General features: G+C 37.7%; 2 protein-coding genes across 2 annotated transcripts in view; both read left to right on the forward strand.

Moving 5' to 3' along the window:
• The first annotated feature begins 311 nt into the window (after positions 1–311).
• The window catches only part of LOC149065242 (uncharacterized), a 34,449-nt gene continuing 7,334 nt past the window's right edge, over positions 312–27,426 (forward strand). The window contains exons 1-2 of the mRNA XM_089254211.1: positions 312–415; positions 4,001–4,174. The gene's annotated coding sequence lies outside the window, so the exon portion shown is untranslated. The remainder of the gene's footprint in view (positions 416–4,000; positions 4,175–27,426) is intronic.
• Positions 13,163–22,302, forward strand: LOC149065243 (uncharacterized). Its single transcript, XM_089254161.1, has one exon. The coding sequence runs from the start codon at positions 13,661–13,663 to the stop codon at positions 15,995–15,997; it is 2,337 nt and encodes a 778-aa protein (XP_089110287.1). The 5' UTR covers positions 13,163–13,660; the 3' UTR covers positions 15,998–22,302.

Below are 27,426 nucleotides of genomic sequence, written 5' to 3' on the forward strand. Positions count from 1 at the left end.
CACATTACTCTTCAAATACTAAAAACCACACAGGGAACATTCTGGTAACCTCATAGTAATTTTAAAAGAAAAATCTACATTAAAAAGGTGTGTTTTAAATTCGAAAATACACTAAATATGTAGTAAATTAATTTTCAACGAGAGCCATTCGGAAAAACAAGATCACGTTCATATTCGCCAATTAAAACAGAGCTCTTATCCAACAACACCCACTATCTATGAATGAGAAAGCGTCAATGATTGATCCGTCGCGAAGACGCCGCTTCGATTCCGGCTCCTCATTCATCAGTTGCTCCCGGCGCCGACCAACTAGAACTGAGTGAACTGTTTTGAAAACATCTCAGGAATGTTTACACTTGGTTGAATATTTTTTATTGTTGTTTTTCTCCACGCACGGAACTCATCAACTTGAATAGTGAGTTGTTTCGCTTTATAATAATAATAATCATTATTATTATTATTATTTATTTTGCATATTATATTTGTTGACGTTGCGATATTTATATGCTTGTTTAGTATGTATGTGTGAGTGCCATTGGAAGTAATAAATAGTAAACGATTTGTTTACCTTTTAAAAATCTATTATCAAAGTTTTGTATTAATTTCCACATTGAAACGAATTTAAATCCTCGTGTTTAATTTATTGGCGGTTTTATCGTTAATCGTTGGCTTCATTCATTCGAAAATGATGTCTTGAATTTTAGATTATTGTTGTGATCACAATTTGGCGATTTTTATCAACCAATGCCATTCTTGTCGACCCCGGTTTGGCGATAAAGTTAAGCTACAGTATTCTGGAACAACCACAAAAGGCTTCTCTCACTAGCAATCATTGTTGCCAACAGCTGTTATTTAAATTACGAAAGATATGAACACACTATGTCAACATGATGTAAACAGTGTCCTTCCCTCACATAGTGTTATAGATTTTTAACACATCCTCACGCAAGCAAGAGACCCTAGACAATTGGATGATTATAACTATCAAATTATTATATGGCTAAATCACATCTTTTGGCAGCATGAACCGTATATACTCACATATAAGACAAGTTTTTTTTTTGTTGTAAAATTTGTTTCTTAATTTACGGGGCGTGGTGTGTTGGCTTATACACGGGTCAGTTTCTGAGGAGAAAATATTGACTGTCACTTTACTAAATCATCTAGCTACATGGTGGCTAATTTTCCATAAACGTGGTCAGTGCAGAGCAAACTTCGCAGTGTGCCGTATTTTGATCGATTATCGCATATTACCACCTATTAGATTGTTCATGTAATAACTTGAATATGAAATTTCTTTTGTAATTCTATGTGCTCTTTGTCAGCCATTTAATTGATTGACGCATAAAAAAGGTTGCCACATTGGCAGTGACCCACACTTATGGGAAATTTACTTGCATGGCCTCAGCATGGTTAGCTTTTGAAGATTTCCAACGTCATCGGACTGCTTTAGATGGCACCACAAAGTCTGTAGAGTAATTTTATATAGCCATGTTCAAACCCCACAAAACCGTTGATGTTAACGCAAAAGCAAAAAAAATCAAAAACGTCATTGGCTGTTATATCTGGCTCTATTCATTGTTAGCTTATGCTCGGGCGTGGTAGCCCAGGTTGATAAGATACTCGCCTAAAGTACCAAAGGATGTTTAGAGGTGTCGCGAGTTCAATACCCGGTTCATCAGAAAACTTTCCTGACACAGGAGTACAACAAAAACGGCGACGTGACCGCTGAAAAAACTGCTACCGCAGGGAGTCCCCCATTGAGGGGTTAGCACATCAACCTCTCGATGAGTATAGAAAACAAGCTGCCATTCAGAATCGGCAATAAATTGTAGGTCACGGCCTAATTAGACCTCGTACAGAAAATGACCGTGGTGCGACAAAAATGATCAAATGTTAGCTTCTGCCCAGTGGACTAACACAGATTTTGTAGCTTTTACATGCGAGCATCACAAGCCTTTTAAAGATTATTTAAGGAATTTATATGGACAGAATGGATGAGTCCCGAAGATAAAGTGGTGCTGCGTAAAGAGACCCTAGTGTGCCAGTGTGTTCACAAGAATATTAACTTGGGTATCTGTCTGGTAGTTCAAGTTCAAGGTGTGTTCACAAGGTGTGGAATTCTGTTTCCACAGAAATCATCATCAATTCCTTTAAAAGGGGATGTATCAGTAATGTAGTAGATGGAACTGAAGACTACATCCTCTTTGGAAATGGCGGCGATGAAGATGAAAACGAGAATGTGTCACACTGTGGCATGATGTTGACGACTTCGTTTTTTCGATGTAAAGCTTGGAGAATCAGAAGAAAAAAAATGGATTGAACTATTTTTCATTGTAACTTTTATTGCATATGAAAATATAAAAAAAACTTTCCCTCTAAAACGCTCCCAAGCCCATTTTCCCTCTAAAACTGAATTTTTTGGGGGTCGGCTTATACACAGGTTTTCAATTTATTGCAGTTTTGGTTGTCCTGAAGTGGGGGGGGGGTAATATTATTATATTATTCATATTACCATGAATAGTAACCCTATACTGTGATTGATCTTGATCTCCTATTTATGCCATCAACAATTTGTAGTAGAGCGATCAGGCCAACAACATTTAAATTTGCACATAATTGTTTCTCAAAGTGTGTATTGTGGCTCCTGGGGGGGTCATCTCCATTCTTTCTTAGAAGCGTTGTGATTAGCTGGTGACATTAATCTTAAGTAGACATCTATATCATCAATTAAAAGCAGGCTATATATATATAGGGAAAAGCGATAATACACGCAAAAATACTTTGCTCAAAGATAGTAAATACGTTAGCTTGGGGTTTCAAGAAGCCTTCACTGCATTTCTATATTCAAGCAATAATCTGCCTATTTGTCGCTTTTAAATTTAGAAGATAGGTGGTAGCAGTATTGACTACATAACCATGGGGGGGAGGGGAATGCATTTCGGAGCTGACTGATCTAATGTATACGCATATATATATGGGAATCTGCATCATCGTGTCCCTCCCGTAGTCGTTCAAGTCTGTCTTTGCCTATGTGCATAACACAGCATTTCAAAATGATATCCACAATAGGTACACAATGTATAACAGCAGTTTTGGCATGTACCGATTCATTCGAAGTTGCTCCAAGGAATGTTTTCAAGGTGTGTGCGGTTTAGTAGCCTATGGGATGTTAAAATGAAGCATTTCGCTTTAGCTGGCTTGATGGAAATAAGTTGTCTGCCAGGGAGGTTTCGAGATGCACAATTATATAATCAACCACAATTATGTTACTAGTCTGTACAACGTATTGGTACATTACTCAAAATACTTTCTCTGGTAATACATATACTGCATAGACACCTTTAGATATCTCCAAACCCTGTTACTGTTGGTTTTCTTGTTTTCTTCCAACTACTTAAACTGAATCTTCAGGATAGAGAAATCGCCTAAACAAATTTTTTCATTAACCATTGTGAATAAGTTACATTGGAGTTACATTGTGCCAGATCAGAACCTTAAAGTAGTAGATGTGTGACAAATGTCACAGGAGTGGTGTCTAGAACAATAATGGTAAAATTATCTGAATGTTAGGCTGTTGAAATGCTTGCGGTGTTAGGAAAAATCATTTCGCTTTCACCTGTAGAGGAACTTTATTCTGCTATCAGATCACAATTCCACCTATACGAGGTACTTTAGCGCTCAAGCTTCACCATATTTCAGGGACCATTTGTATGGTGATCAGCATTTTTCTCGATAAACAATGGTATATGCCTTTGTCTTAAAAAAATGTCAATTCCAGGGTCTCACCTTTACTAATGCCCTATCAGCCTCCCAACAGTGTCGTTTTATAGGGGGCCAGGTAAGCTTGAGCTACCCGTGGATGAGAACTTCGGAATTTCAAAAATTTGAACTTTTAAAAGAAGTTTTTTTTAAAAATATATTTTTTTCAGAAATGGCATTTGTTACTGCGTGGAAGTTATTTTTAAGTCCTAAATCTTACTGTTGCTATTTATTTCAGGAACATAGAAAACAACTTGCTGAGGCTCAGGGCTGTGTGCATTGCGATTTCCTTCAATTACTCTGTCTTCTCGCTACCTGTAGAATTCATCAACTTGCTCGTCCTTCTATCCTCTTGTCATGTCATTGATTTCACTTCCAAGGAAGCAACTGTGATTTGCGATGGTCTATAGAGGTATGCTGGTCTTATTTATCGATACATTGTCAACAATTAAAGTGCACCTTCACCCAGGGTTGGTTTCTCGCACATGCCGAGGGCCCACAAATTTTCAGGTCCTTTAAGAGTTGTCTGCCTTTTTTATTATAGGCACAGCCCCCCCCCCTTCCCTTGCCTCAAAGAACACTATATGTAAGGGGTTCAAAAAATTCATATCTGCCTAGGGCCTGAACTTGAGAGAAACTGGCCCGTCCTCACCATTGGTTCAAAAAAATATCAGTGTGGTTACTCTTGCGAATCAGTTTTTATCATGGATTCTTTACTTTTTTGTCGCGAAGTCTCTAAAGTACTATTGGAAAATAGTTATAGCAATTGTAATTGATTTTATACAAAAGGTGTCCTTGTATACACCTTTTTACACCCTTTATATCGATCTCGCACAATTTTTTTTAAACACAGATAATTTTGCAATCAGCGTGCAATCTTTGGGTCATTCCTTGGTATAACCATATTAGGAGTATCGTTCTATTTCATTTGGAGTTATAGTTTATATTTCCTTTATAGATGTCTTTCAAATGTTTATTGAATGATTGATGCATGATTGCCATTTGATTGACTTTTATGGAATATCAATTCTAACCAGGGCCGCAAGTAGTGTGTTACTGACGGGTCTGGTGTCCCAGGCATTATCTCCAGAAGGGGTACTGAATTTACTCTTTATAACTGCTCTCCTACATCACATGAGGGAGCCGAAATACATGCTTGCCCCGGGTGACAAAGCATCTAGTCTGCGACCCTGATTCTAAATAACGTAAATTGTGTTGCCAGCAAAATTATCCTGTATTCACATCAAAGTCATGTCTTCTGTATAATATTGCTATATCGTAATAGTAGCATGAAAACAAACATATTGTATACCAATTGGTAACATTATCAAAGTAGACACACAGTAAAGAAATATGGCCTGCAAACCAAAAAGTTAATACCAAGAATTATAACAATTATCTTGTATATAATGATAAAATTACTCGAGGAGGCTTTTGCATAATAATGTAGGCCTATATTAAATTAGATTACTTTGATAATGATAATTTTTCCCAGTTTCTTGAAAACCATTGTATGGAGATTTCACTGTATCCCCAAGGTCAATCTATGATTTGCCAAGCAGAACCATGAAGTCTTTGTTCGAAACTTCAGATGGTTTCAAGGAAACATATATTTGCTGGATATTGTGCTTAGGTGAACTCTGGAAGAAAAGTCCCCTGGTCTCCACCGGGACCCAAAACCAGACCCTCTTGCAAACACCGGGCAAGCTTGCTACCATCGACATCACTGGAGGCACGACTCTGCCTTTCTTGTTCCATCACACTGTGGCATGAGGCGCTGAAGTAGAGGCATTAGTAGCCTCATCACTTGACTTCAGCAAATGGCCCCATGTGAGCCGGTAGAGATAGAGAGAAATTCTTTTTTTCTCAGATGACTTTTCTTGCCGGGTTCACCTAAGCATAATATCCATAAAATATCTGTTTCCTTGATACATTGGGCCGAGAAGAAGGAAAAGCCATCTATTTTTCTTCAGCTGGTTTATGTCAAAATCAGAAGCACACACGGGGCATAAGGAGCTCCCCCCCCCCCGCCAAATAAAAATTTGGTTTCTTAAAAATATTTTCATAAAAAAAATAATGTAAGAAAATATTTTACAGTGCACAGCACTAATGTGATCACATCGGGACTCAGGACTTCTGATAACAATAACCAATTGATAATTATATCTACAAAAAATCCCAAAGTGAATACTGTGACCATATGTCTTGCTTGATCAAACAGAATGTATAAAAACAGGGCAACCCAGTTTTTACTCTCTCACATAACTGGTTGCACTATGCTCATTTGTGCCATATTCTTTTTTTTTTCCAATTGCTATAAAACTGTTTTTGTTTCAAGCTAAAGTCCTGTATTTATCATTATTATTATCCAGCGATGATGAGAACTTTGGAGGGAACTGTCTAATGTGTTTTGTGAATGGTGATATTTTAAACGGACGGTAAGCTCCATTTAGCCTCTGAGAAAGTCTTTCAGTTGAGTAACTGTAAATCTGATCAACTGCAGGAAATCGACCAAGAACTGATGAAAGGAGCTTTTTTCTTTTACATTACATTTGTCTCCACTATGGTAAGCTATTGCAAAAGAAGCTTCGTTGCGTGATTGGATTTATAGTGGCTAACTATTGTGTGAATTGGGCATTGTGAACCGAGTATGAAATTGTTTATAAATAAGGAAGGGTGTACATCTTGTCACCTCCTACATAGATTTTGCAGGTTAATAATAATAACTAAAGGGAGAAATGTAATTCTGGTTAAATCTTAGCTTCAAAATGTGCAAGAAAAGAAACTTTCGCTAAAAAAAAATTGATAACATAAACCAGAGTCCTGATAACTCAGAAATGTAAAATTCTCTAGAATAATCTTTAGGAAAATATTCAAGAATATTCTCTGGAATATGACTACTATTATAAATGACTTGAAAATAATTCTTAGTGATTTTAATAAGAATATTCTTCAGTTATCTATAATAGTAATTCTTCTGGGGAATATTCTCAAGAATATTAATGAGAATACTATATTATAATAACAAATAATTTCAATAAATAACTTGAGCATATTCTCTGGAAGGACAACTACTATTATAAATACAGTAAAACCTCCTCTAACGGCCACATTTTGTTGGAACAGACAGCGTCCCATAGTGGGGAAACTTAACATTACAAGAAATCTCCGAACACCGATTAACAAATAATGGCCACTTTGGACATGGATTCCGGAAAAAAAAATATGTATATCGCGATGAGTTTAATAATTTTCAAGCTATTCTCAAGGGAGTTTCCCCACTATCCGAACTTTATGGGTTTATTGGGGGGGGGGGGGTGGAGATTATATGTGCACTTTTTTTTCCTGAGTACAAATGCTAGATAGGTATATTGAAGGCAGTGGAGAGGAAAACACTTGGGGAGATGATATAAGGAGACAACAGAAGAGACCTGTTGCCAGCACTCGAATCCTAATACATGTTATCCGATCACTGGAAACCCTTTGTTTATTCGGCACTCCTTACTCTAAGTGAGGGTTGGGTTCAAAAAAATGGTGCTTGCAGATAGGAATAGAAATGTCCAGGGAATTAATTTTTTTTAGAGGGATGTGTCTATATCTTTTTTTTTTTTAAATAAGAATGCATGTCAGTTTAGCTATTGGATTGGACTTAAGAACACCCTGGAAAGAACGACCTAGTGTGAACAAAAAAGAATTTGGGGTTGATGGTACACCGTCTTGGACCATATCAGTTTTTTTTCGCTAGTATTCTCCTGACCCCCCAAAATGACGGGCCTGGCTGTAGATTGATTAATCAATTATTATAATATTATCAAAATATAATCATGTATTTTAATATAATCAGCTATATAGCTGCAGTAATCAGTTAATTTTGAAATGGATTGTCATTTTACACGCTATGTACGTGGATCACAAATTTTGATTTTTTTTCCATAAATAAAACTACTTTCTCCCAATAGCGGTCACATTTTCATGGTCCTGTTAGTCGCTGTTGTTGGGAGATTTTACTGTAACTTGAGAATAATGCGTATCTTTGATAAGAATATTCTCCAGTAATTTATAATAGTAGTCCTTTCCAGAGAATGTTCTTTCTTTCCCCCCCCCCCCCCCCCGTCAGGAAGATTGGGGAAAATTACCAACATGGCTAAACTGGACGACTTGCAAAGAAATATGAGTGATAAAAAAATTTAAGTGTATGTACATTGACGAAAACAACAGTTCTGAATCTTCTTAGAATGAAGGTGATTATATAAGAACAGAATAGCTTCCTTTGTCAATGAACTTTGCTTTAAATTTTTCTCTTCGAAACTTTTCTGGAAATTCACTTGATTTTAAAAAGAAATTTTTTTAACCTTTAAAGGTTTTTCAAAATCTGAAACAAAAACTTTTGAAACCTCTCACTATGACCGAGAATATTCTCAAACTAAAAGTTGTCATTATGCCTCCAAAAATTATTTTGTTTCGAATGTTTCCGGTACTGAAAACCAAGTTATATTTCATAATATATAAACAAAGTAAGTATATATTTTTCAAATTATTTAAAAAGAAAAATGAATATTCTCTTGATTATTCTCCAGTTTGGAATATTGTTTGCAGAGAACATATATCCCTTTACATGATAACTATAAACAAATCCCCGCCCTTGTGATATTGGCCTGTTCTGTACTTTACAAAAGTTATAATAATACCAGAATGGTAACATTATCCGTGATTTTAACAAGCTATGCCTAGTAATATCTGACATAAAATACTATTAGTGAGCCTATATTTTTTTCCTCACTGGCTAACCCCCCACTTGCTATACTATATAAGTTAAAGCATTTATGCTAGCGTAAAAAAAAAAGAAATCTATAGTGTTTGGTCAGAACATGATAACTCCAAAATCACATTTTTGAGATATCATGTTCTGACCAAACATCACAGAAATGCGTACTAAAATTATCATTCTGGTCTTGGATTTCTTTGAGTATTTGGGGAAAGTGATAGCAATATCCGAAATGTAACATGTGATTAACCCGTGATTCTAATAGGCAGTCTACTACACATATTTTAATTAATTTCTGTTAATTTAAATTTTTTTTGAAGGTTGGTAAAACTCAAAATTTCACTGGGGAAAATTCATCGCCTTCCCTGTAAAAATGTTTTGCTTGTCAAAATGCTTCCCATTACAGTGATACACCTTCTCACTTACACGTTTCTCTCAGTTATAAGACGATTTGTTGCACTTTCCGTCAATAATATAGCATTGTAATGCTATTCATTTATACATCTTTTTTTCCCTGTTCCTTTGCACTCATGTATAAGTGAGAGATCACTGTATTGCTTATCTGTATTATGCATTTCAGTATTTTTGCCAATACAGTAAGAGGGCCATTTGATAAGTAAGGTAAAAAGGCTTTTTTTTTCTCTTTTGGAAAAAAAATCCTTTTTATTTTACAACATGGACTACAGCTCTACAATGATATTGTATAATTGTATTGTAATTGATACACTACAATAAACAATTTTTTTTCCATCAAGTGAAACTTTCAATACTGGAAGTAGGAAAAAATCATGATTGGCCAATCTGTAGAATTTGGTGGACAAGAGATTTGTGCTAAGCCTAATTCACACAATTTGGGCATTGGCTTGGTATGATAAGGCATTTTTTGTGCATCGATCTTGGCTGTTTCATCTGCAACTGTTCTTTCAAATTTTCCAGAAGCATGACATAACGTTCTCCAAGTATTGTCTGAAACTTCTGGTAGTAGTCTATAAAGAAAATGTCTAGAGAATCCCCTCCAAAAAAAGTGACCATCACCTTTCCAGCAGACAAAACAGTCTTTACCTTTTTTGGTGCCATTTTACTTAGCTTCATCCACTGCTATGACTCATGTTTTGACTCTGTTGTACAGTGGTGAATCCGTGTTTCACCCATGGTCAAAAATCAATGTCGAAAAGCTTCAGAGTTATGTGCCAATATTGGCAAATTTTCTTTTTAAATGTCTTTTGCATTGTAACCATCTTGTTTAAAGAATTTTGCTTTACCAATTTATCATGGGGGAATATTGTAAATCCATTCTATTGAGCTATCCACGACATGAGCTATCTCAACCCCCTTCAATCTGCGATCTTCCATGTTGATACAGTGGACCTTTTTCATTGATTTCTAAGGTGGTGGCCTAAACTGGACGCCCAGGGTGCTGCTCTTCTTAAATAGATATGCGGCTTGTTTAAATTTGTTTATCATAAAATAAATGTTCTTTGAGATGATGGGTTCAGAGTACCCATGGACTTATTCTGATTCAGCTTTGGTCTAGGCACCTTTTATAGATAAAAAAATTTCTTTCTTTCTTTTACTCATTTCTTTTACGCATTTACACTCACCTATTTCCAAAGTAACTGCTACAATCTGAAATTAGAATGACACCAAAAAATAAACCATAGAGCTCTTCATTCATGAGGTACCAATCCCCAGAGCTGCCTTCAAGCCGGGTTTTCCTAGGAGTAGAATTTCTGCGCAGTGTGCAGCGTAAAAACGCTGATTGGTTAAAAACCGGAAATTCAGGTTATTTTGACCAATCAGAGTTTTCACGCTGCACGCGCTGTAGAAACCTGCTTCTAGGAAAACCTGGCTTTAGGGGTGTGCGACAGGTGCGGTCCCACTAGGCCCTGCATTTTTGGGGGGCCCCCGCATTTACGGTAATGGAAATTTCTTTAGTAAATTCAGGAATTCTTAATTTTCATCAGTCATGGAATTCTGCAATTTCATCAATTGTGGAAGCATTTCTTTCATTTATTATTCTAATAAATGAAAGAAATTTTCAGGATCAAAATGATAAAACCATTTAAAATCAATCAAATCAAAGTGATGAAAATTCCTGTCTGGAACTATTTCTTTCATTTATTCGGAAGTTCCCTCGATTCTAGAAGTATTTCTTTCAGTCATACTGTTTATTCCAAATTTTCTTCAGTTCTGAAAATCTGGTATTATTTCTCCTTCATTCATTGTAAATTTTCATCAGGTTTGGAATTATTTCCTTCATTCTGAATTCTCATGGGTGTGTGTGTGGGATTTTATCTCTATTAATTATTTTTCTCATTTGTGATTCATCGATTCTGAATTTCCCCATCACTTCTCAGACAATTTCTTTTATCATGTCGTCCCAATTTTAATTGGTTTTGAAATTATTTCTTTGGTCAATTTGATTTTTCTTTCCGTAATAAATTTTCATTAAATTGTTTTGTTAAGTAAAATTTGTCTCTATATTTTTTTGTATGGAAATTTTTCAGCACTCCTGTGTATTTTGTTATAATGTAGGTTTTATTTTTTCTGAATGTGTGATTCCCTCTTTCCCACAGAATATATATAAAATCCGGCTAAGGGCCCCCCGAAATTATAAAGACTCCTCTGGCCAAGGGCGTAGTGGGGGGGGGGGGGGACTTGGGGGTCTGGTCCCCCCCCCCCCCGAAATGTGAGAAAATGACAGAAAAAAGGGAAAAAGATGGCCAAATCCATTGTTCTGTCACTTTGGTCCCCTCCCGAACGAAATTTCTGGCTACGCCCCTGCCTCTGGCCCATTATTATTCTCACACCGGGCCCCGCGTCTGGTAAGGGCGGCCCTGCCAATGTGCAGCATTCGATTGTTGCACCTCAGAGAGGGCGCCAGGTGAAAAAAAAATGTGTCGGAGAAGGGGGGAAAGAGCTTGTATTGGTATTAAAACGGTTGTAAATTTATTGAAAAAAAAAAAAAATCGATTCTCAGTCTCCAAGCTTAAGCTCCGTCCCTCCGGTACATAGGGGGCCTAATGATCTGCAGCGATTCATTGTTGCACCTCAGAGATGGCGCCACGTTACAAAAAAAAGCACCTCGCGAAAACGCTTGTGTGTGTGAGAGATAAAAAATAATTTTTATCTTTATTGAATCTTTTAAGCCGAGTTTTCCTAGAAAAAGGTTTTCTATGTTGCTTGAATCGTCCAGCGCGACGCGCCGTCCATTCACCAGTAGAAAAAGCGGTACGACTGTTTCTTTTACGGAGCGCGCAACGCGCCTCGCTCCAGCGTGATTTGCCGGCAGCTTCTGGAGGAGTCAAATGCGTCTTGCTGATCTCTTCAGTTTTGAGTTCCCCCCCCCCCCAAACTTCCGTTTGGCCTTTCCCACTTTTTTTGTTGTGCAAAATGTCAAACATACGTGGACATGCAGACGACAGAACTGGGTCATTCAAGTGTTATGCCGGGTTTTTCTAGGAGCAGGTTTTCTGTGCCGCGCGCGCAACGTGAATCGCCCAGCGCGACACGCCCCCACCCTCCAATAAGAAAAGCAGCATGACTGTTTCCCTACCGAGCGCAATACGCCTCACGACAGCGCTTTACGTCGGGCGTGATTGGCCGACTGCTTCTGGAGGAGTCAAATGCGTCGTGCGCCGCGGTTTTGCCGATATTCTCTTCACTCTTGTGTGTTTTCTTTCCCTTCCCTTCAAACAGGAGCATGCAGGCGACAGAGCAACTGATGCCAAAGCCATATACTTTATATAGCCGCCCTGATCTGATGCGCCTCGCTAAGAAAACACAAACGCGTAGCGTGATTATGTAACTCGTTTCTGTCGGCGCGAAATAGTCTAATTCGGTTCACGCTGCGCAACAAACCTATTCCTAGGAAAACCCGGCTTTACTGGTGAGTGGAAGGGAGCCGATATTGCCATATGGCCTGGGTATCTTTCGGTGAGTGGAAGGCGTGTCGCGCTGGGTGAATCACGTTGCGCGCGGCACAGGAAACCTGTTCCTAGGAAAACCCGGCTTTACTGCTACTAGCGCTATCTACCACATGGTTGGTCCAATATTAACATTGCTCATGCAATATTATATGCTGTATTTTTGAATGGGAATTAAAAAAAGAAACAGCCAATCTCCTTCCCTGTTCTGTTACAGATGTTTGTTCCGATGACGTCATTTCTGTCCTATTTTCTTGCTTCTCGTCGCTGAGCTGTTATAGCTCAGTCATGGAGGATAGAATATTCGTAGTAGTAGTTTCCCGGAAGTTGAAAAAAAAATTGGAAATAGTTTTCGCTAACCCGTTTTATCTTTATGCGATAATTGTTTGTATTAATTATCAATTAATCGATTTTTGGATATTATCGTTTAATTTCAGGCGGTACTAATGGAATAGGACATATTTACTTCGAAAAAAAATCGATGGATCTTAGAAATTTGAATTACGCTTTGAATCATTTATAATGAAATGATTTATATTTTCCCCTTTATGAAAATATAAATAAATAGAATAGCGTCAATATATATTTTTCATCGGGAAGTCTTTCAAAGTTTTCGTGGAATCCAACTTGTTGTTGTCGCTGTTGTAAAGATGGCGCTGCATAACAGTCGCGTTTGCGAAGCTGTTATAGAGGCCTCTGAACAGTGGACGATGTTATTTTTTTTTTTTAGCGCCCGTGTTTTTGTGGAGGGAGTCGTTACGTGAGATTTGAAATGTTTATTTTGTAATATTTGGCGATTTGATTGTGCATTTGAATCAGCGAGTTGGTTATCGACCAATCTGAACGCCTGATGGATGTGGATGATGGTCGCGGATGTGTTATTTCGTCCGGGTCGCTCGCCCTTCGTGGATGAGAGCTTTTCAATTCAACGCCACTGAGGATAAATGCTACTTTTCGATAAATGCTAAAACTGAATTCGTTTATCATGTTGTTCGCGTATAGATTTCGTCTTCGGTGTACTCGGATCTTTGTTTGTAAAAGTGGAAACTGACTTTCAAAGATATATATATTTTTTTAACCTTGTGTTTCCATGCTGTGAGTGGTCATCATTAACTGTGTCATTTCAAAAACAGCTGTTTCACTTGATACCCGAAGGAGTAAAGATTGCCATCACAGCTGTTGCTTGTGCCGGATAGTGCTCCTCATCATGTCCTTCTCTGTAATCACCCTGTCATCTTCGGATGACGAAGAGATGTCTGTGTTCTCCCCGGCGCCCTCGCTCTCATCCGGGAAACGACCGGCTGATGCCCCGGTCAGGACTTACAGTAAGTTCAACCTGCCGCAGGGCACCAGTATAACGTCCAACGGGACGAGCGCAGCCGACAGCAACGTCAACATCGTTCTTCCTCGCGATAGAGGGTTGTTGACCTCTTTCCTCTCGAACGAGTCGAAACCGGGTCCTCGTCTCCCGAAGGATGTCTCGTGCACCCTAATCAATGGCTTTTCCGGCAGTGTCACTGTAGAGAAGGGTAGAACTGCGAGGAAATCGGTCGGCAACAACTCTAAGAATCACGTGACAGTGAAGAGGGTGAGCAATATAGAATCTAAACGGAATATCGCCAAGAAGAGTGTGCGCAGCAGTGTCAAGAAAGCGGCAGTGGTCAATCGAATGGCACTGCAACTGAAGGACAGTGAAGAAGACTCAAGATGTGACGTAAAAAAAGGAATGAAGACCTACTCGGGTAAAGTGTATGCAACAAATCATGTAGCACAAAAAAATGTGAAGAAAGATTGCAGAAATAAAGTTGCGATGAGAAGCAAGACAAGTAACCCTGGTGAAAAGACTGTGATTAATCATGTGGTAGCGCACGAGACTAAAAATAGAGACTCGATTCAAAGCGGTGCAAAGACTGAAGTGGCACAGGAAGAGCTTAAGAAAGACATAAGACATATAGCTGCTGCAATTGAAAACAAGAGTAATAACTCTGGTGCTACAACCGTGCTAGATTGCACAGTATTGCAAGCGACGAGAAGTGAAGACTCTGTGCAAAGTGGCGCAAAGACCAAAGAGATGAAAGAAAAAATAGCAACAAATAATGAAATACTCCTAGAGGTGAAAAAAGAGGATTGTCCTAGCATCAAAGAAAGTAATGCCTGTACCTCTGATGTGTCCAGAACGAAAGAAATTGTAAAACGGGCAACTGCCCGGAAAAGAACGAGTTATGTGGATCCACCTCCGGCTAAAAAACCTAGACTTCCACCCATTTGCGGTAGAAAACTTTTCAACAGGTTCCTGAGTTTCATTAGCACGCGTCTCAAAGTCTCGGCGGAGGAAGAAACAAAAATTCTTAATAGGTTGGAGCATAGTTTCAATGAGACGGATCGAGAGTTTGTCGAAGGCCGAGATTTTTACTATCTAATATTGGGAACGGTGAAAAAAATTAAGGCTAATGAGACACTTCTGTATATGTACATAGAAGACGTCAGACAAGAGCTCAGGTTTCGGGACAAAAGACATGCGGAGACTGGCACGACTGATGAAGTAAAAACAGAAGAACCGGGCCTTTCCAATTCTGGTGCCGATTCTGATCCTAAACCATCAACCTCTTGCGTGGGTTCAGAACTTGTTCCTTCAACTTCTACAGTAGGAACATCGGCCGAAAATGAAGACCAGAATGAGCAAGATTTGAGACGGGTCAGGCTGATAGAAAAATTGAAACCTCTTCTACGCAAATTAGATAGGCGGATTCAGAAACTTCAAAACCGGGAGCTTGACTTGGATGATTTGGAAAAAGAAGATTCTGCATACTTACGTGAAGACAGCTTGAAGAAGAAATTTATGAAAACCTGGGATCTGATATGTAAACTTGAAAACTGCTCCACTAATGCCGGGAGGGAAGTTCATAAAAAGTACCGTTATTCGGGCACCATATACCAAGACATCAACAAAGAAGTCGAGAAGCTTGTCAACAAGCATAGAGTTTTCCCAAATTTCTGTGACATCTTAGACATTATACACTCTTACTGTGAGAGGACGCGTCTGGTCATGGCACCTACTCAGATACAGAGGCTGGCGGAAGAGGTCTTCTCAAATGTTGGAAACGACCTGAAGAACAGACGAATTCGAGATGACCAGGATACGCTAGGTAGTTACCTTCTCTGCGGTTCAGAGACTTTTGATCCTGCAGATGCAGACGAGACTTTGAAGAAACTCTTGGAGGAGAGCGCTGTCGAGGGAGAGAAGAAAATACAGAATGTTATAGACCATTATGCAAATAGACAGCTTGAACTAAAATTGGAGCCGGTAGAGGGCCAAGACGATCATTCTTCACGAGATAGCGAGGAAGAGGACAATGAGGAGGAAGATTTCAATATTGATAGTGCCGATTGCTCGAGTGACAGCACCAGTGATAGTGACGTGTTGTCAGATCAGGATGTGCCATCGCCAAAAGTTGAAGTGGAAAGAAAAAATGAAACCTCTCGAACACCTCGTCCATCTTCACCATCAGAAAAAACGGTTGACTGTATTGTTTTGAGTGATTAACTGTAGAGCGATGACTTTATGAATTCGCAAGATTGTGTGATTTGCCGTTCAAGATTTTTACGAGAAGCTTTGACTATTAGAGGTTGGTTCAATTGCATGAATTTGTAATTTAAAGATGATTTTTATTTCTATCACTGTATTATGGCATATATGTTGAAAATCTGTTTTACCAGTCATTGAAAAATTTAATTTGGCCGCCAGGTCAATGGATTCCTGGTGAAAACCGGGTAATTAACTTAATTGTAGTAAATTTATCGAATAATATTGTTTAAATATTCTCTGAGTTTCCATTCCTAGTTTTTACGAAAGATAGAAAAAATACAAGGGTTTTTTTTTCTTAAATTGTTGGCGACATTGTTTCAGGAACGCCATGCAACAGACGTATCATTTGTATTAGGGCTAAAAAAATTCCAGTAGCTGTCCCTATGGCGATGATGGTATTTGATGCCAAAGTTTTTGATGTGTGGTTACTAAATCAGAGATAACACAAAATTTATGAATTATCTACAATGGCGCAAATTATCATCAACATGAAGTAGGAGTCATTGAGTCATGGAAAAATCTACGAACAAAATTACGCTCTATGGTCAATTATTGCAGTTTGGTACTCTTTCATCGCTTTTCCCAGATTCAGCGATATCTGTCAAGGTAAATAGTGCATATAATATAAAATGCGGTTAAGATGTTAGCTTATCAAGGTATTTGATGTTGGTGAACTGAATTACTGTTTTGGCACAATCTCAAAATTAGCAGCGAATCTAATTTGCGAGAAATTATGTTGATTGACACTTTTTTTTGCTAAATTATAGCTGTTGGCGATATTTTTATGTATTGCCGAGTCACAATCTGTCCTGTGAACTTATAACAATGTCTAATAATTGTGAGCTATCAGTTTAAAGCAAGGCTTAAAAAATTCGTGGCACCTGAAATTTTTGTGTGTGTAGAACACACACAAAACTCTGAGAATATTTAAACATAATATTATTCGACGCGCACAAAAATTTCAGGAACCAAAATCAGGAGAATTAGAATGTGGAGTCCAAGGCAGGGCTGGGCAAATCGCCAAAAAAAAATTAGGCACCAAAAGAAAATTTTAGGTGGCAAAATATTTTTCCCCGGTGAAAGAGGTCTGAAATAATGCTGGGCATAGTGACACTCTTTCATGTGAGCAGATATGCTGTTGTACATTCCAAACATTTTTTGTTGCTCTCGGCCTGCACTTTAGTAAAATTACACAGAAAATTTTAGGTTCCAATACCAATTTTTTTAGTCGCCATGTCAACCTGGTGCCTGGGATTTTTCCAGCCCTGGTTTAAGGAATAGCACCAAACTTTCAGGAATTAATAGCAGTGTCTACCAACATAGGAAAAATGGGGGGGGGGATCAAAATCCCAAAAAAAATTGAAGAAAAGGATGGTTTTGGATCGTTTTTCGGGGGAGGGGGAGGGATGTACTTAGCTTCTAAGGAAATATTAGGTTTACTGGTGCCTAAATTTTTTCCGATTTGTCAAGCATAATGGTCACACAAAGTTATCGCAATCATTACACTTCATCAGCGAAGTAGTCACTATTGCCCTATGATATTTTTGGGTGTTGACCTGGTTTGACCTGGGTTTTTTTTCAATGCTTCTAAATTTTCCTGTCATTTTCCCCATCCAGATGGCAGCACTTCGAACACGTAAATAAAATGCACCAATAAATATGTTAGGAAATAACTGCGCTCTCTCTCTGGCATGCACAGATTCGTTAGAAATTCTTCAGAGGATTCTTTGTGAGGTGCGCATGTGCAGTATAATAGTATTAATTGTAGTATTCTGTGGGGAAGGGGGGTTCTGTAGAAAAAAAAATTTACAAGAGGTCTTCAAGCACAACAGTATCACCATGGACTCGGCTAGTGGGTTTGCTGCATTCCCTTATGATGAATAGAAGTCTTTAACAGAGGATACTCGAGTGCCTATTGCACAAAACAAAATGTCACTAGTATTCCTGACTGTCAGGGGTGTTGTGAATCACTTCCATTCCACATTTACTCTCGGGATTGTAAGCTCTGCGGCTACTTCCAACATTGCCTCTTGGCCAGGGCTTGACAAATCCCAGATGTAGAATTTTCTAGATTTGATTACTGAATCAGAGTCTAAGAATGACAAAATTTTCGGATTTAGTGATGTGTTTTTTAACATGAAAATGGGTCATCAAGAGAGTCTCGAAAGAACATTATTTACGACTGTTTTTCAAGGGGAAAACTATTCTTGGCTCCTGGGGAAGTTTTTCTGGCACCTAAATTCTTTTTTGATTTGTCAAGTCCTGGTCGAAGCCTGAAGCAGGGCTTGACAAATCAAAAAAAAATGTGTGCCAAATGAATATTGTAGAAGTCGAACATTTTTTTCCCTGAGCCCACACAGAAAATTTCCATGTAGCCATACTAATTTTTTTAGTTTCCATGGTGATGTGGGGCCCAAGATATGTCAAGTCCATGCTTCAACTTAAAATGGAGGAAGAACGGTGCTGCTTCGGCAAAGGCTTATCTGCCGCACTGCTGTTTTCGAAGTAAATGAAGGTGTCCCGCGAGCCCCATTGATGAGTTCTTTCTGGCAGTGTTGTGCCACAGAAACTCCCTTCCTAAGAATACTTTATTTTATATAGCTCCGTTCCTTTTTGTAAAAAAATTGTTACTATTATAATCTGATTATTTCCTCTTAATAGTTTTTATTGTTTCCACTATGCTGAGACAGGGCTATAAATAATAATGCGGGCAACAGTCAAATTTCATAGGAGAGCCAAACATTTCTTTTTTAAAAAAGAAAAGCTTTTGGAAAAATGTTTTTAAATGTTTCCAGGACTAAATAACGGCGCAAAGTTTTTCAGTGAAATTTTGGTGCTATAGACCTAAGAAGTTTTTGGCATTATGTCAAATAATGGTTTAACATGTAAATCTATTTAATTTCATCCATAGAAATGGAATTTTTTTCACTGAACATTTCTAGTGCTAAGCAGCATTGGCACGACATCAGGAAAGTGGGGAAGGGGTGAAGGTTTAACTGTAATTTTTAAAATTTTTTTTGTCTGATTTAGTAATTGTGCATATGAAATTTTAGGCGGAAACAGCAATTCTCTTAGTCGCTGTGGCGTCTGGGATTTTTCGAGCCAGTTCAGGGACAGACATTGAGAAAAGAAATTCATTTATGCAGGGGAAGGGGGAGCAGCTGTGGTAGATATGACATTGCCATTGCATGGTGTCTCTATACTAGTGTTGTCGCTATTGGAAAAGAAATGCTTGTAAATTTCATTTTCAGCAGTTCCTTGAGAATAAGTCGTGCGTGCGTGTGTTTGTCAATTTTCGATGCTGAGTGTGAATGAAATAATTTATAGAGCATGTCTGGTCACACAATTGTTCAATACAGAGCTTGACAAATCGGAAAAACTTTTGATGCCAGCTGCATTTTAGGAACAGAAAAATTATTTTCCACCTGAGGGAAAAAACGGTCCAGACTGATTTTTGGGATTGTTCGACCGTTTCCCAAGACTTGAAAGACACAGTGACCTTGTACCTGGGATTAGTCAAACTTTATTTCAAGAGATGTCGGGTAGAAGATATTTGAACTAGTTTGCGCTTTTCCCCTCCATCTGTTTTACTCAAGCCATAGTTTTTACCGAGTTTGTTTCTATACGATATCGCTAGCAGGAACATTCCGATCATGGTTTTAAAAAAAAAAAAGTTTTTGTAATAATGTGTGTGTGTTTTTTTAGTAAACGAGCAACTTTTATACATTTTAACGATGTTGGGGCAATTGCTCATGTTACTGACATTAACAGTGATAAAGTCGTTTCTCATATCATGTTGAAATCATATGTAGCCGATTCTGATGTTTGTTATTGCGTTGAATAATGAATATGATGTCATTGTTATGAGCGTTCAATATGCAAATGTTCTGTGAAGTTTTGGAGCCATGGCGGTATTAAATCTCTTCTTTTCTTCTGTCCATTCTGTTTTGTCTGAACGTGTCATTTTCCAAAAAAAAAAACCCCTTCGTTATTGCTTTAGCGTAACTTCAGTGCATGCTTGTTACATTGTTATAATTTTCTCATGATTTATTCTTCCGAGCACGTACATGGTACGCTACCTACGAACAATCGTCTGGATGACGTAATTTTGTACGTAAGCAGTGGGGGGGGGGGTAGTTTCGGTTGCATGCATTTTCTGTTGGTATGAACAGCTGGTAGCTCTGGCTACACAGACATGCAGGAATGGGAATAAGTACATTGACACTATGGACATTTAGGTCTTCCCTACACTGTGACCAGAACCATCTTAATAGCAGCATGGCCCCCTGCAAGTCTGAGACGATTGTTTTATTGCTATGAGAGGTCGCAAGGGTCAGCCCACAACCCTGACTATGACAGTACTGCTGTGGAACTGCAGATCATCTTTTACCAGCAATGACAATGAAACATGCCGTACTGTTATACCATTTTATGAATCATGATGTAATCAAATCGTGCAGTTGTGGACCAAGGGTCAAAATTGGGAAAAGGTTCTAATCGGTCCCACCAAGCTGTTTTAATTCAGCAGCTCGCTGCCTCCCATTCCCTAATGCATTTTGACTCAAATATGTCTTCATAACGTATTTCATAATTCTTCCATCACTAATTTTTACGAATGTGAAATCGATAGCTTGTAATATGGAATGTTTTCTATCTCACACCTCTTTGGGCTTGATTTCTGCATAAGCATGCGAGGCATTTGCAGAGATCCCCATTATTTTAAGGGCCTCATTTTCTATCGATTATATTCCCACAAATATCCTTTGATTCTGGCCCTGACAGCATGGGATGCAAAATGAGGGGTGGGCACAGTATTGGCAATATAGGTAGGAGTGCAGAGGTAGACTGTCACTTGCTATTTACACCTTTGGTGGTTCACCCTTTCCCCATACTGTTCAAAGAACCTGTATGTGCTTACGGGACAGGCCTCTAATGGTCATGGCCAACATTTCCCCTTCCCCACATTATCAGGGCCATAAGTAGGTGAGGGTAGATGGGGGGGGGGGGAAGTTGGTGTCCCTAAGGCTGAGTTAAGGGTGCTACTGTTTCTTCATTCAAAATTATGTTAATGGGGCAAGCCAAAAATTAACACTGGCTCAAGCCAACAGAGTAAATTTTCATTTCTAGTTGTGGCCCTACCCATAGCCCACCTTCTAGGAAAAATCAACCATGAATTCACTCATGAAATTGGTCTAGAGTAGTGGTTCTCAACCAGTGCTTCGCATAGCCCTTGGGGGGGCTCCACAGCAGCTTGGGGAAAGTAAAATAAATCAGTAAATTTGATTAATAAATTAAAAAAAGAGGCCCGCAAGGTTCCACCATATAAGTTATATACTAAAAGAGGCTCCTCGAGACAAACTGGGCTCCACCATTGAAATTATATGTTGAAAAAGCGCTCTGTGAGTCAGAAAAAGGTTGAGAACCGCTGGTCTGGTATTAAATCTCCCTTTGATCCCATTCGCCCAAACCACCATTTTAAAATTAATTTTTCAAGTTTCAAGACACGCTTGTGCTTAATGTACTTATCCTGTTATCAAGGTAGTAAAAACAATGGCAACCAGTGGCTAGAAAGTGTTTGTAAGGACAGTTATTGGTTGGTGGCGTACTGGGTAGTGTTCTTCAAGTGCATTATGGGAATGGATAGCATCATAAAAGTATTTAATGAAATTTTTCTGTGTTGATTTTTCCATACAAGAATTGTTTTTTTTTTTGTCATTTACTCTGTGCACTTCACATGAATTAAGATTTGGATGATATCATACGGAAACATGTGAACAGTGGTGTCTTAACGGGTGGGCCAGTGGCCAGATTATTGAAGGCACTAATTCAGAAAATATTTCTTTAGTTTCTGTTTAATGTGTTAATATTGTTGAGCTATTCCTGTATGTTCTGTAATAACGTCATGGATGCTAATTCTCCCCTCCCCCCTCAAGTGTAAGACCGGGAGCTAAATGTAGGATCGAAATCATCAAGACGCCCCTGTATGTATGTATAAATAAATAAATATATATATGTATTATTTGACCAGCGTGTATCGAAATTCAGATTCTTTCACACGTATGTCATGTACAGTAATATATGTTGATATGTATTGGAATTTCTTTTTTCGCATTTATTTTTCACAGAATCGGGGAAGTCCATTGTGTGTCACTCACTTTTTTATCCCGATACTCATTGTCTAAAGTATTTGTTGATGAAAAGAAAAATTTAATGCTTGAATCCAAATCTCTTTTTATTAAGTGTAATAAAAGTATTTTCTCGAATTTCTATTTTTGTTTGATTTGTGTTATTAGTATGCGGGACTTGACTGCCAACTAGTTTCGCCAAATCGGAAATGCTCTCAATATTTTAACTAACAATTTTCATTGTTGCCGTGATCGCTTGTGTTACTAACTATTACCACTACTGCATACATGGACCTCGTAGACATTCCTCCAGCGAATTTCTAAGGAATTGGTGCATGCCGGAAAATGTTGTGTGTAAATGGTATGGTGAATGTGATAAAGTAATTGTACATAATAACCGATTATTATGCATACTTACCAGTCGTTTTGGTAAATTTGATTACTTTATCACTTTTACTGGCAAATATGTATAATACTCAGGCATCATTGGTAAATTTGATAAATACTTGAAATTGTTAACGGCTTTATCTGTGATTATGCATAATACCCTAGTGTAGTTGGTAAGTTTGTAAACATGAAAAAAAATTCCAAATGAGTCTACTATGTGAGATGAATGTAGTCAGACTTTGATACAATAGTAACAAATTTTACAATCATATCCCGATATAATGATATAATCAGGGCTCCCACTCGTCCTACTTTTCTTACTTTTTGGTAAAATGTCCTACTTTCTTAGTTTTGTCCTACTTTTCCACCAAACCCTATTGACAAAATTTGTGTAATTGATTTTAATTGAGCAGGAAATTATTGATATATTGCCAAATATTACAAATGTTGGAGAATGCAACTAATGATTCTGCCAAAGCAGAAATTGTATCATTTTTAAGGTAATTTAGAGGGGGGGGGGGGTGTATGTGGATTGATTAATTTTTCATTTGCTTAGTTGGAGGGTTCAACAAGGCAGTTGGATACATAGGCCTATTCTAGGTTTGGTGATTCTGATGCTACCCAATAGCATTCAGTTGTTAAGGCAACATTCATTTTTAAGGCATGAAGAGACATAAACAATATTTACAATAATGATAAAAATTGTTTTTTCGGGTTCGAAGACCGTCGTCCGTTTGAGTTTGTTCTCAACGTTTCCCCAACACTAGTGGTTGGCATCATCAGGAGAATTGATAAACTGGATCAAAGTCAAGTTTTCCGGAGTCTCAGGTTGTATTTATGCACATAAGTGGCTTGAACTACACTATTGTTTTGCGATTGGTCAGTTGATTCTATGGCTGGCAGCGTATTGTAAACAGTTGTTATGCTGGTAGAACCTGATTGGCCGAGAGATGTGGGGACGGTCTTCGAACCCGAAAAAACAATTTTTATCAAATGATGGCCGCGAAAACCTTATAGAATATTTACAATGCTCAGCAAAGAGCTAGAAATGGAAATGCTTCATTCGTCAAAAATGATTACACTGGAATTGAACAGTAAAATGTGAACAAAACAGAAAAATTTAAAAAATGATGAGCAACGCAGTAAAACTATCTGGTTCACCTTGCCTTATTTACGACGGATCTTGTAATTTACACATTTTGCATTATGCTTTTGAAAGTGGTTTCGAAGGTGCGTCATTCTTAAACTTACATCTTCAAAATTTGCTGTGCCTTGTTGAAGAGAGTTGGCAAGCTCTTCACTTTGGAAGACTCCAAAAAAGAATGGAATATGTATATATAAGGAGAGACAGCAAAGAATTATCTGTGGTTGCTAGTGCACTGTTTTGGCCAAAAGTTGGTTTTGTAACCAAGTCATTTGTCATTTTGTTTTGGCTTGATTGAAATAGTGCTAGGGGGAAAAAAAAGTGAATTCAAAATTTAAAAAAAAAAAAAATTTCAGGGATTTTTTTCCATTATGCTATGATTATGTTGTCTAAGGGGGGTTACCCTCCCCCCATCCTATTTTTTAGTCCTGCGTTTTCCTACTTTTTCTCATTTTTTGAGTGAGAGCCCTGTATAATACATGTATGAATTGCCATGTATAGTCAGAGATGGATTTAATGGCAGGTGCACCAGTTGCCCCGACCTTTGAAGAGCTCCAAAAAACCCAAACTTGACATTTTTTTTCTAATTTAAGGGGCCTAATATTTTCTTTTGCCACCAGGGCCTCAACCGACTTTAATCCTGCACTGCTAAGTGCCCTGTTGCAGGATGTGGGGGAAGGGGCATGAATACTGTAAAGGCCAACAGCCGATACTGTCATGTGGCTTTGGTGCCTTTCGGCCTCAAAAATATTTTTCTTTAGCTCCAGGAATAATCAGCGATTGGCACAAAGCTACCATGGGAACGTCCATTGATAAAGAGCGATCACCATTTTGCAGACCATTCCGCGCTGATTGATATGGTATGATCAAGATCCGTGGAATATTCCGCTCTTGGAATATGGATTGGCAACAAACAAAGAATATACAATTTATTTGAAAAGAAAAAGATTAACAACAAGAATAAATCCATATTGTTCCGAAATATTTTTTTTTGAAACAAATTAATTTATTTCACTTGGAAAGAAATAACAATCCAAACATATATTTAGTGCGACTAGCGAATTTTTACATTCCTGTGTCTGTATGACAAGCATAAACACTGAAGGCGGAAAAAATTAGCATATATGAAATTATTATTTTTAAGAGTGTTTACCTCATGGGTGCACAAACTTGAGGGTCATATTTTGCCCAGGATTACTCTTGTGGGCTGTATAAGAGTTCAATTACTTCTTTGATTGCCGAAAAATATGAGTGAAAAACAGCTCATGAAAAAAATTAGTTCAGAAATCTTTTCAGCATAATTAGCATTCATATGCATATAATAATCCTAATTCATATGTATATAATAATCCTAATTCATATGTATATAATAATCCTAATTCATATGTATATTAACTATGAATAATCCTAATTCATATGTACATCATACTTCAAAGTAATGAAATGTTTTAGAATTTGCTTTAGTGGTGGGACGTTTGATGAAATACTTGAAAGGTCAAGTTTGTGCACTCATAATTTACAGGATAACGCTCTCTTCTGCAGTAAAATCTATGTTCAAGCAGTGGAAAAGCTTTATGGCATAGAATAGCATTAATGAACTTAAGGATGAACTTGGTTATGGTTTATACGGCTTTACATGAAACGAGTGGTGGTGATGAAAAATTTGTAAACAAGCTCAATCCAATATGCAAGTCATTTTTCTACAATTGTACACTGCCTGGCCAAAAAAAGGAGCATATTCTGATACTCCACTGGATCAGCTTTAAAACGAGTAACACTCCAATTAATTGTGACGATAAGTTTATGAAAGGTCATGCCCTATATAACCAATTTTTCATTATTAATCTTGTGGCTCACATTAGTGTTGAATTGAGTTCTTAGACTTCTTTCTGAACAATTCATAGGGGTAAACTTGTATTTGGTTCATGGGCTTGGGTCTCCCCCAATAATTTTTAAAGCCCTCTCAATATTTCAAATAACTTTGCACCTATAAGAAAGTGCCACAGATTTTGGATCAAACAGTTCTCGACTTAGTAGTGGCTAATCCAAGTATTACATCAAATGAAATACCGATTTTTGCAGCTGATACATCGTAGTTCGTGGCCAATAGATGTACAGTGAAACCTTGCTACATTGATATTCCGTGTAACGATAAATCCTTCTACTACGATGTAACTTCCTTCACAATTTCTTACTCGATCACATCTTCAACAATTTCTAGTTGAAGATGTGATCTTAAAGCATGGATAACAAGAGAAATTATCAGCGACACAAGGTTTATCATTTTTGCCAAATTTAGTGAAGGAAATAAACACGCTGTGTAAGAGTTCTCATATACTAACTATGGTATATCACCCTCAAGGAATGGCCTAATGGAAAAGTTAAAAAAACGGACCGAAAAGCACAGAACAAAGAAGTTGAGACTTTATTTTGCCATATGTTACGTTTGGGTCTAATTCTGCAAACAGGGAACAACTGCTTTAGTCCATTCTTCCTCATTCATGGACGGGATGCAAGAACTCCACTGGATGCAATATTACCGGATAATCCCAACCACACTCCCAGAGGCTATACAGCCAAATTAATAAAAAATGCAGAGGAAGCTCGAGAACCTGCAAGACTATATCTTAAAGGCCCAGGCAAAAGATAAGAGCCGTTACAATGAGGCTCATCACAATGTACAGTAGAAGAAAGGTGATCTTGTCTGAATTTTCACACCAGTCAGCAAAGTAGGTTTGTCCGAAAAGCTTCTAAAGTGCTACTTTGGGTCGTATCATGCTTTGAAGAAGCTGTAAGTGGTCACGTATGTGTGAAGTGGAACCATGTGAGGAAAAGTCCTGAAACAAGTGGCAATTAAAGGATATCATTCATGTTTTACGGATTAAGCCATATCAGGACCCAAAAGAGCAACAAAAAGATCTACATCCAGAGGAGTCGAACATCACAAGGAAATGTGAGCCAACATCCAGGTATTCATAATCTTCCTTAACTACTACCACTACTGCATACATGCACCTCATAGACATTCCTCCAGCGAATTTCTAAGAAATTGGTGAATACCGGAAAATGTGTGTAAATGGTATGGTGAATGTGACAAATTAATTGTATTGTACATAATAACCGATTACTATGCATACTTACAAATCATCTTGGTAAGTTTGATAAATGTATCACTTTTTTACTGACGAATGTGTACAATACCCAAGCGTCATTGGTATAAATTTGATAAATACTTTAAATTTTTAACTGCTTTATCTGTGATTATGCATAATACCCTAGTGAAATTGGTAAGTTCGTAAACATGAAAAAAAATGCAAACGAGTCTACTATGTGAGGTGAATGTAGTCGGACTCTGATACAATGGTAACAAATTTTACGATCATATCCCGATATAATGATAACAAAGTTTACTATCATACCCCAATATAATGATATAATACATGTATGAATTACCATGTATAGGAAGAACTAAAATCCACTTCAGTGTATAGTATATTTATTATATAGTGTGCTTTATCATGTTTACTAACGATGCGACGCATGGGTATTATGCATAAATAAATTAAATACATAAATAAATTTTTTTGTTTTTAAATTTATCAACAACTTGGGTACTATGCATAATCTGCGGTAAAAATAATAAATTTAGAGAAATTTATTAAACTTGCCAAAATGTTTGGGGATTAGGCATAATAACCAGATTTATCACATTTACCTTAACATATACATTA

Source organism: Pholcus phalangioides, unplaced genomic scaffold, assembly GCF_987345545.1.
Source record: "Pholcus phalangioides strain wild (caught in Gottingen) unplaced genomic scaffold, Ppha-v1.0 ptg000040l_1, whole genome shotgun sequence".
Classification (NCBI taxonomy): Eukaryota; Metazoa; Arthropoda; class Arachnida; order Araneae; family Pholcidae; genus Pholcus; species Pholcus phalangioides.

Excerpts from the sequence above, each read along its gene's own strand:
- LOC149065243 (XM_089254161.1), top strand. The coding sequence starts at position 13,661 with ATGTCCTTCTCTGTAATCACCCTGTCATCTTCGGATGACGAAGAGATG.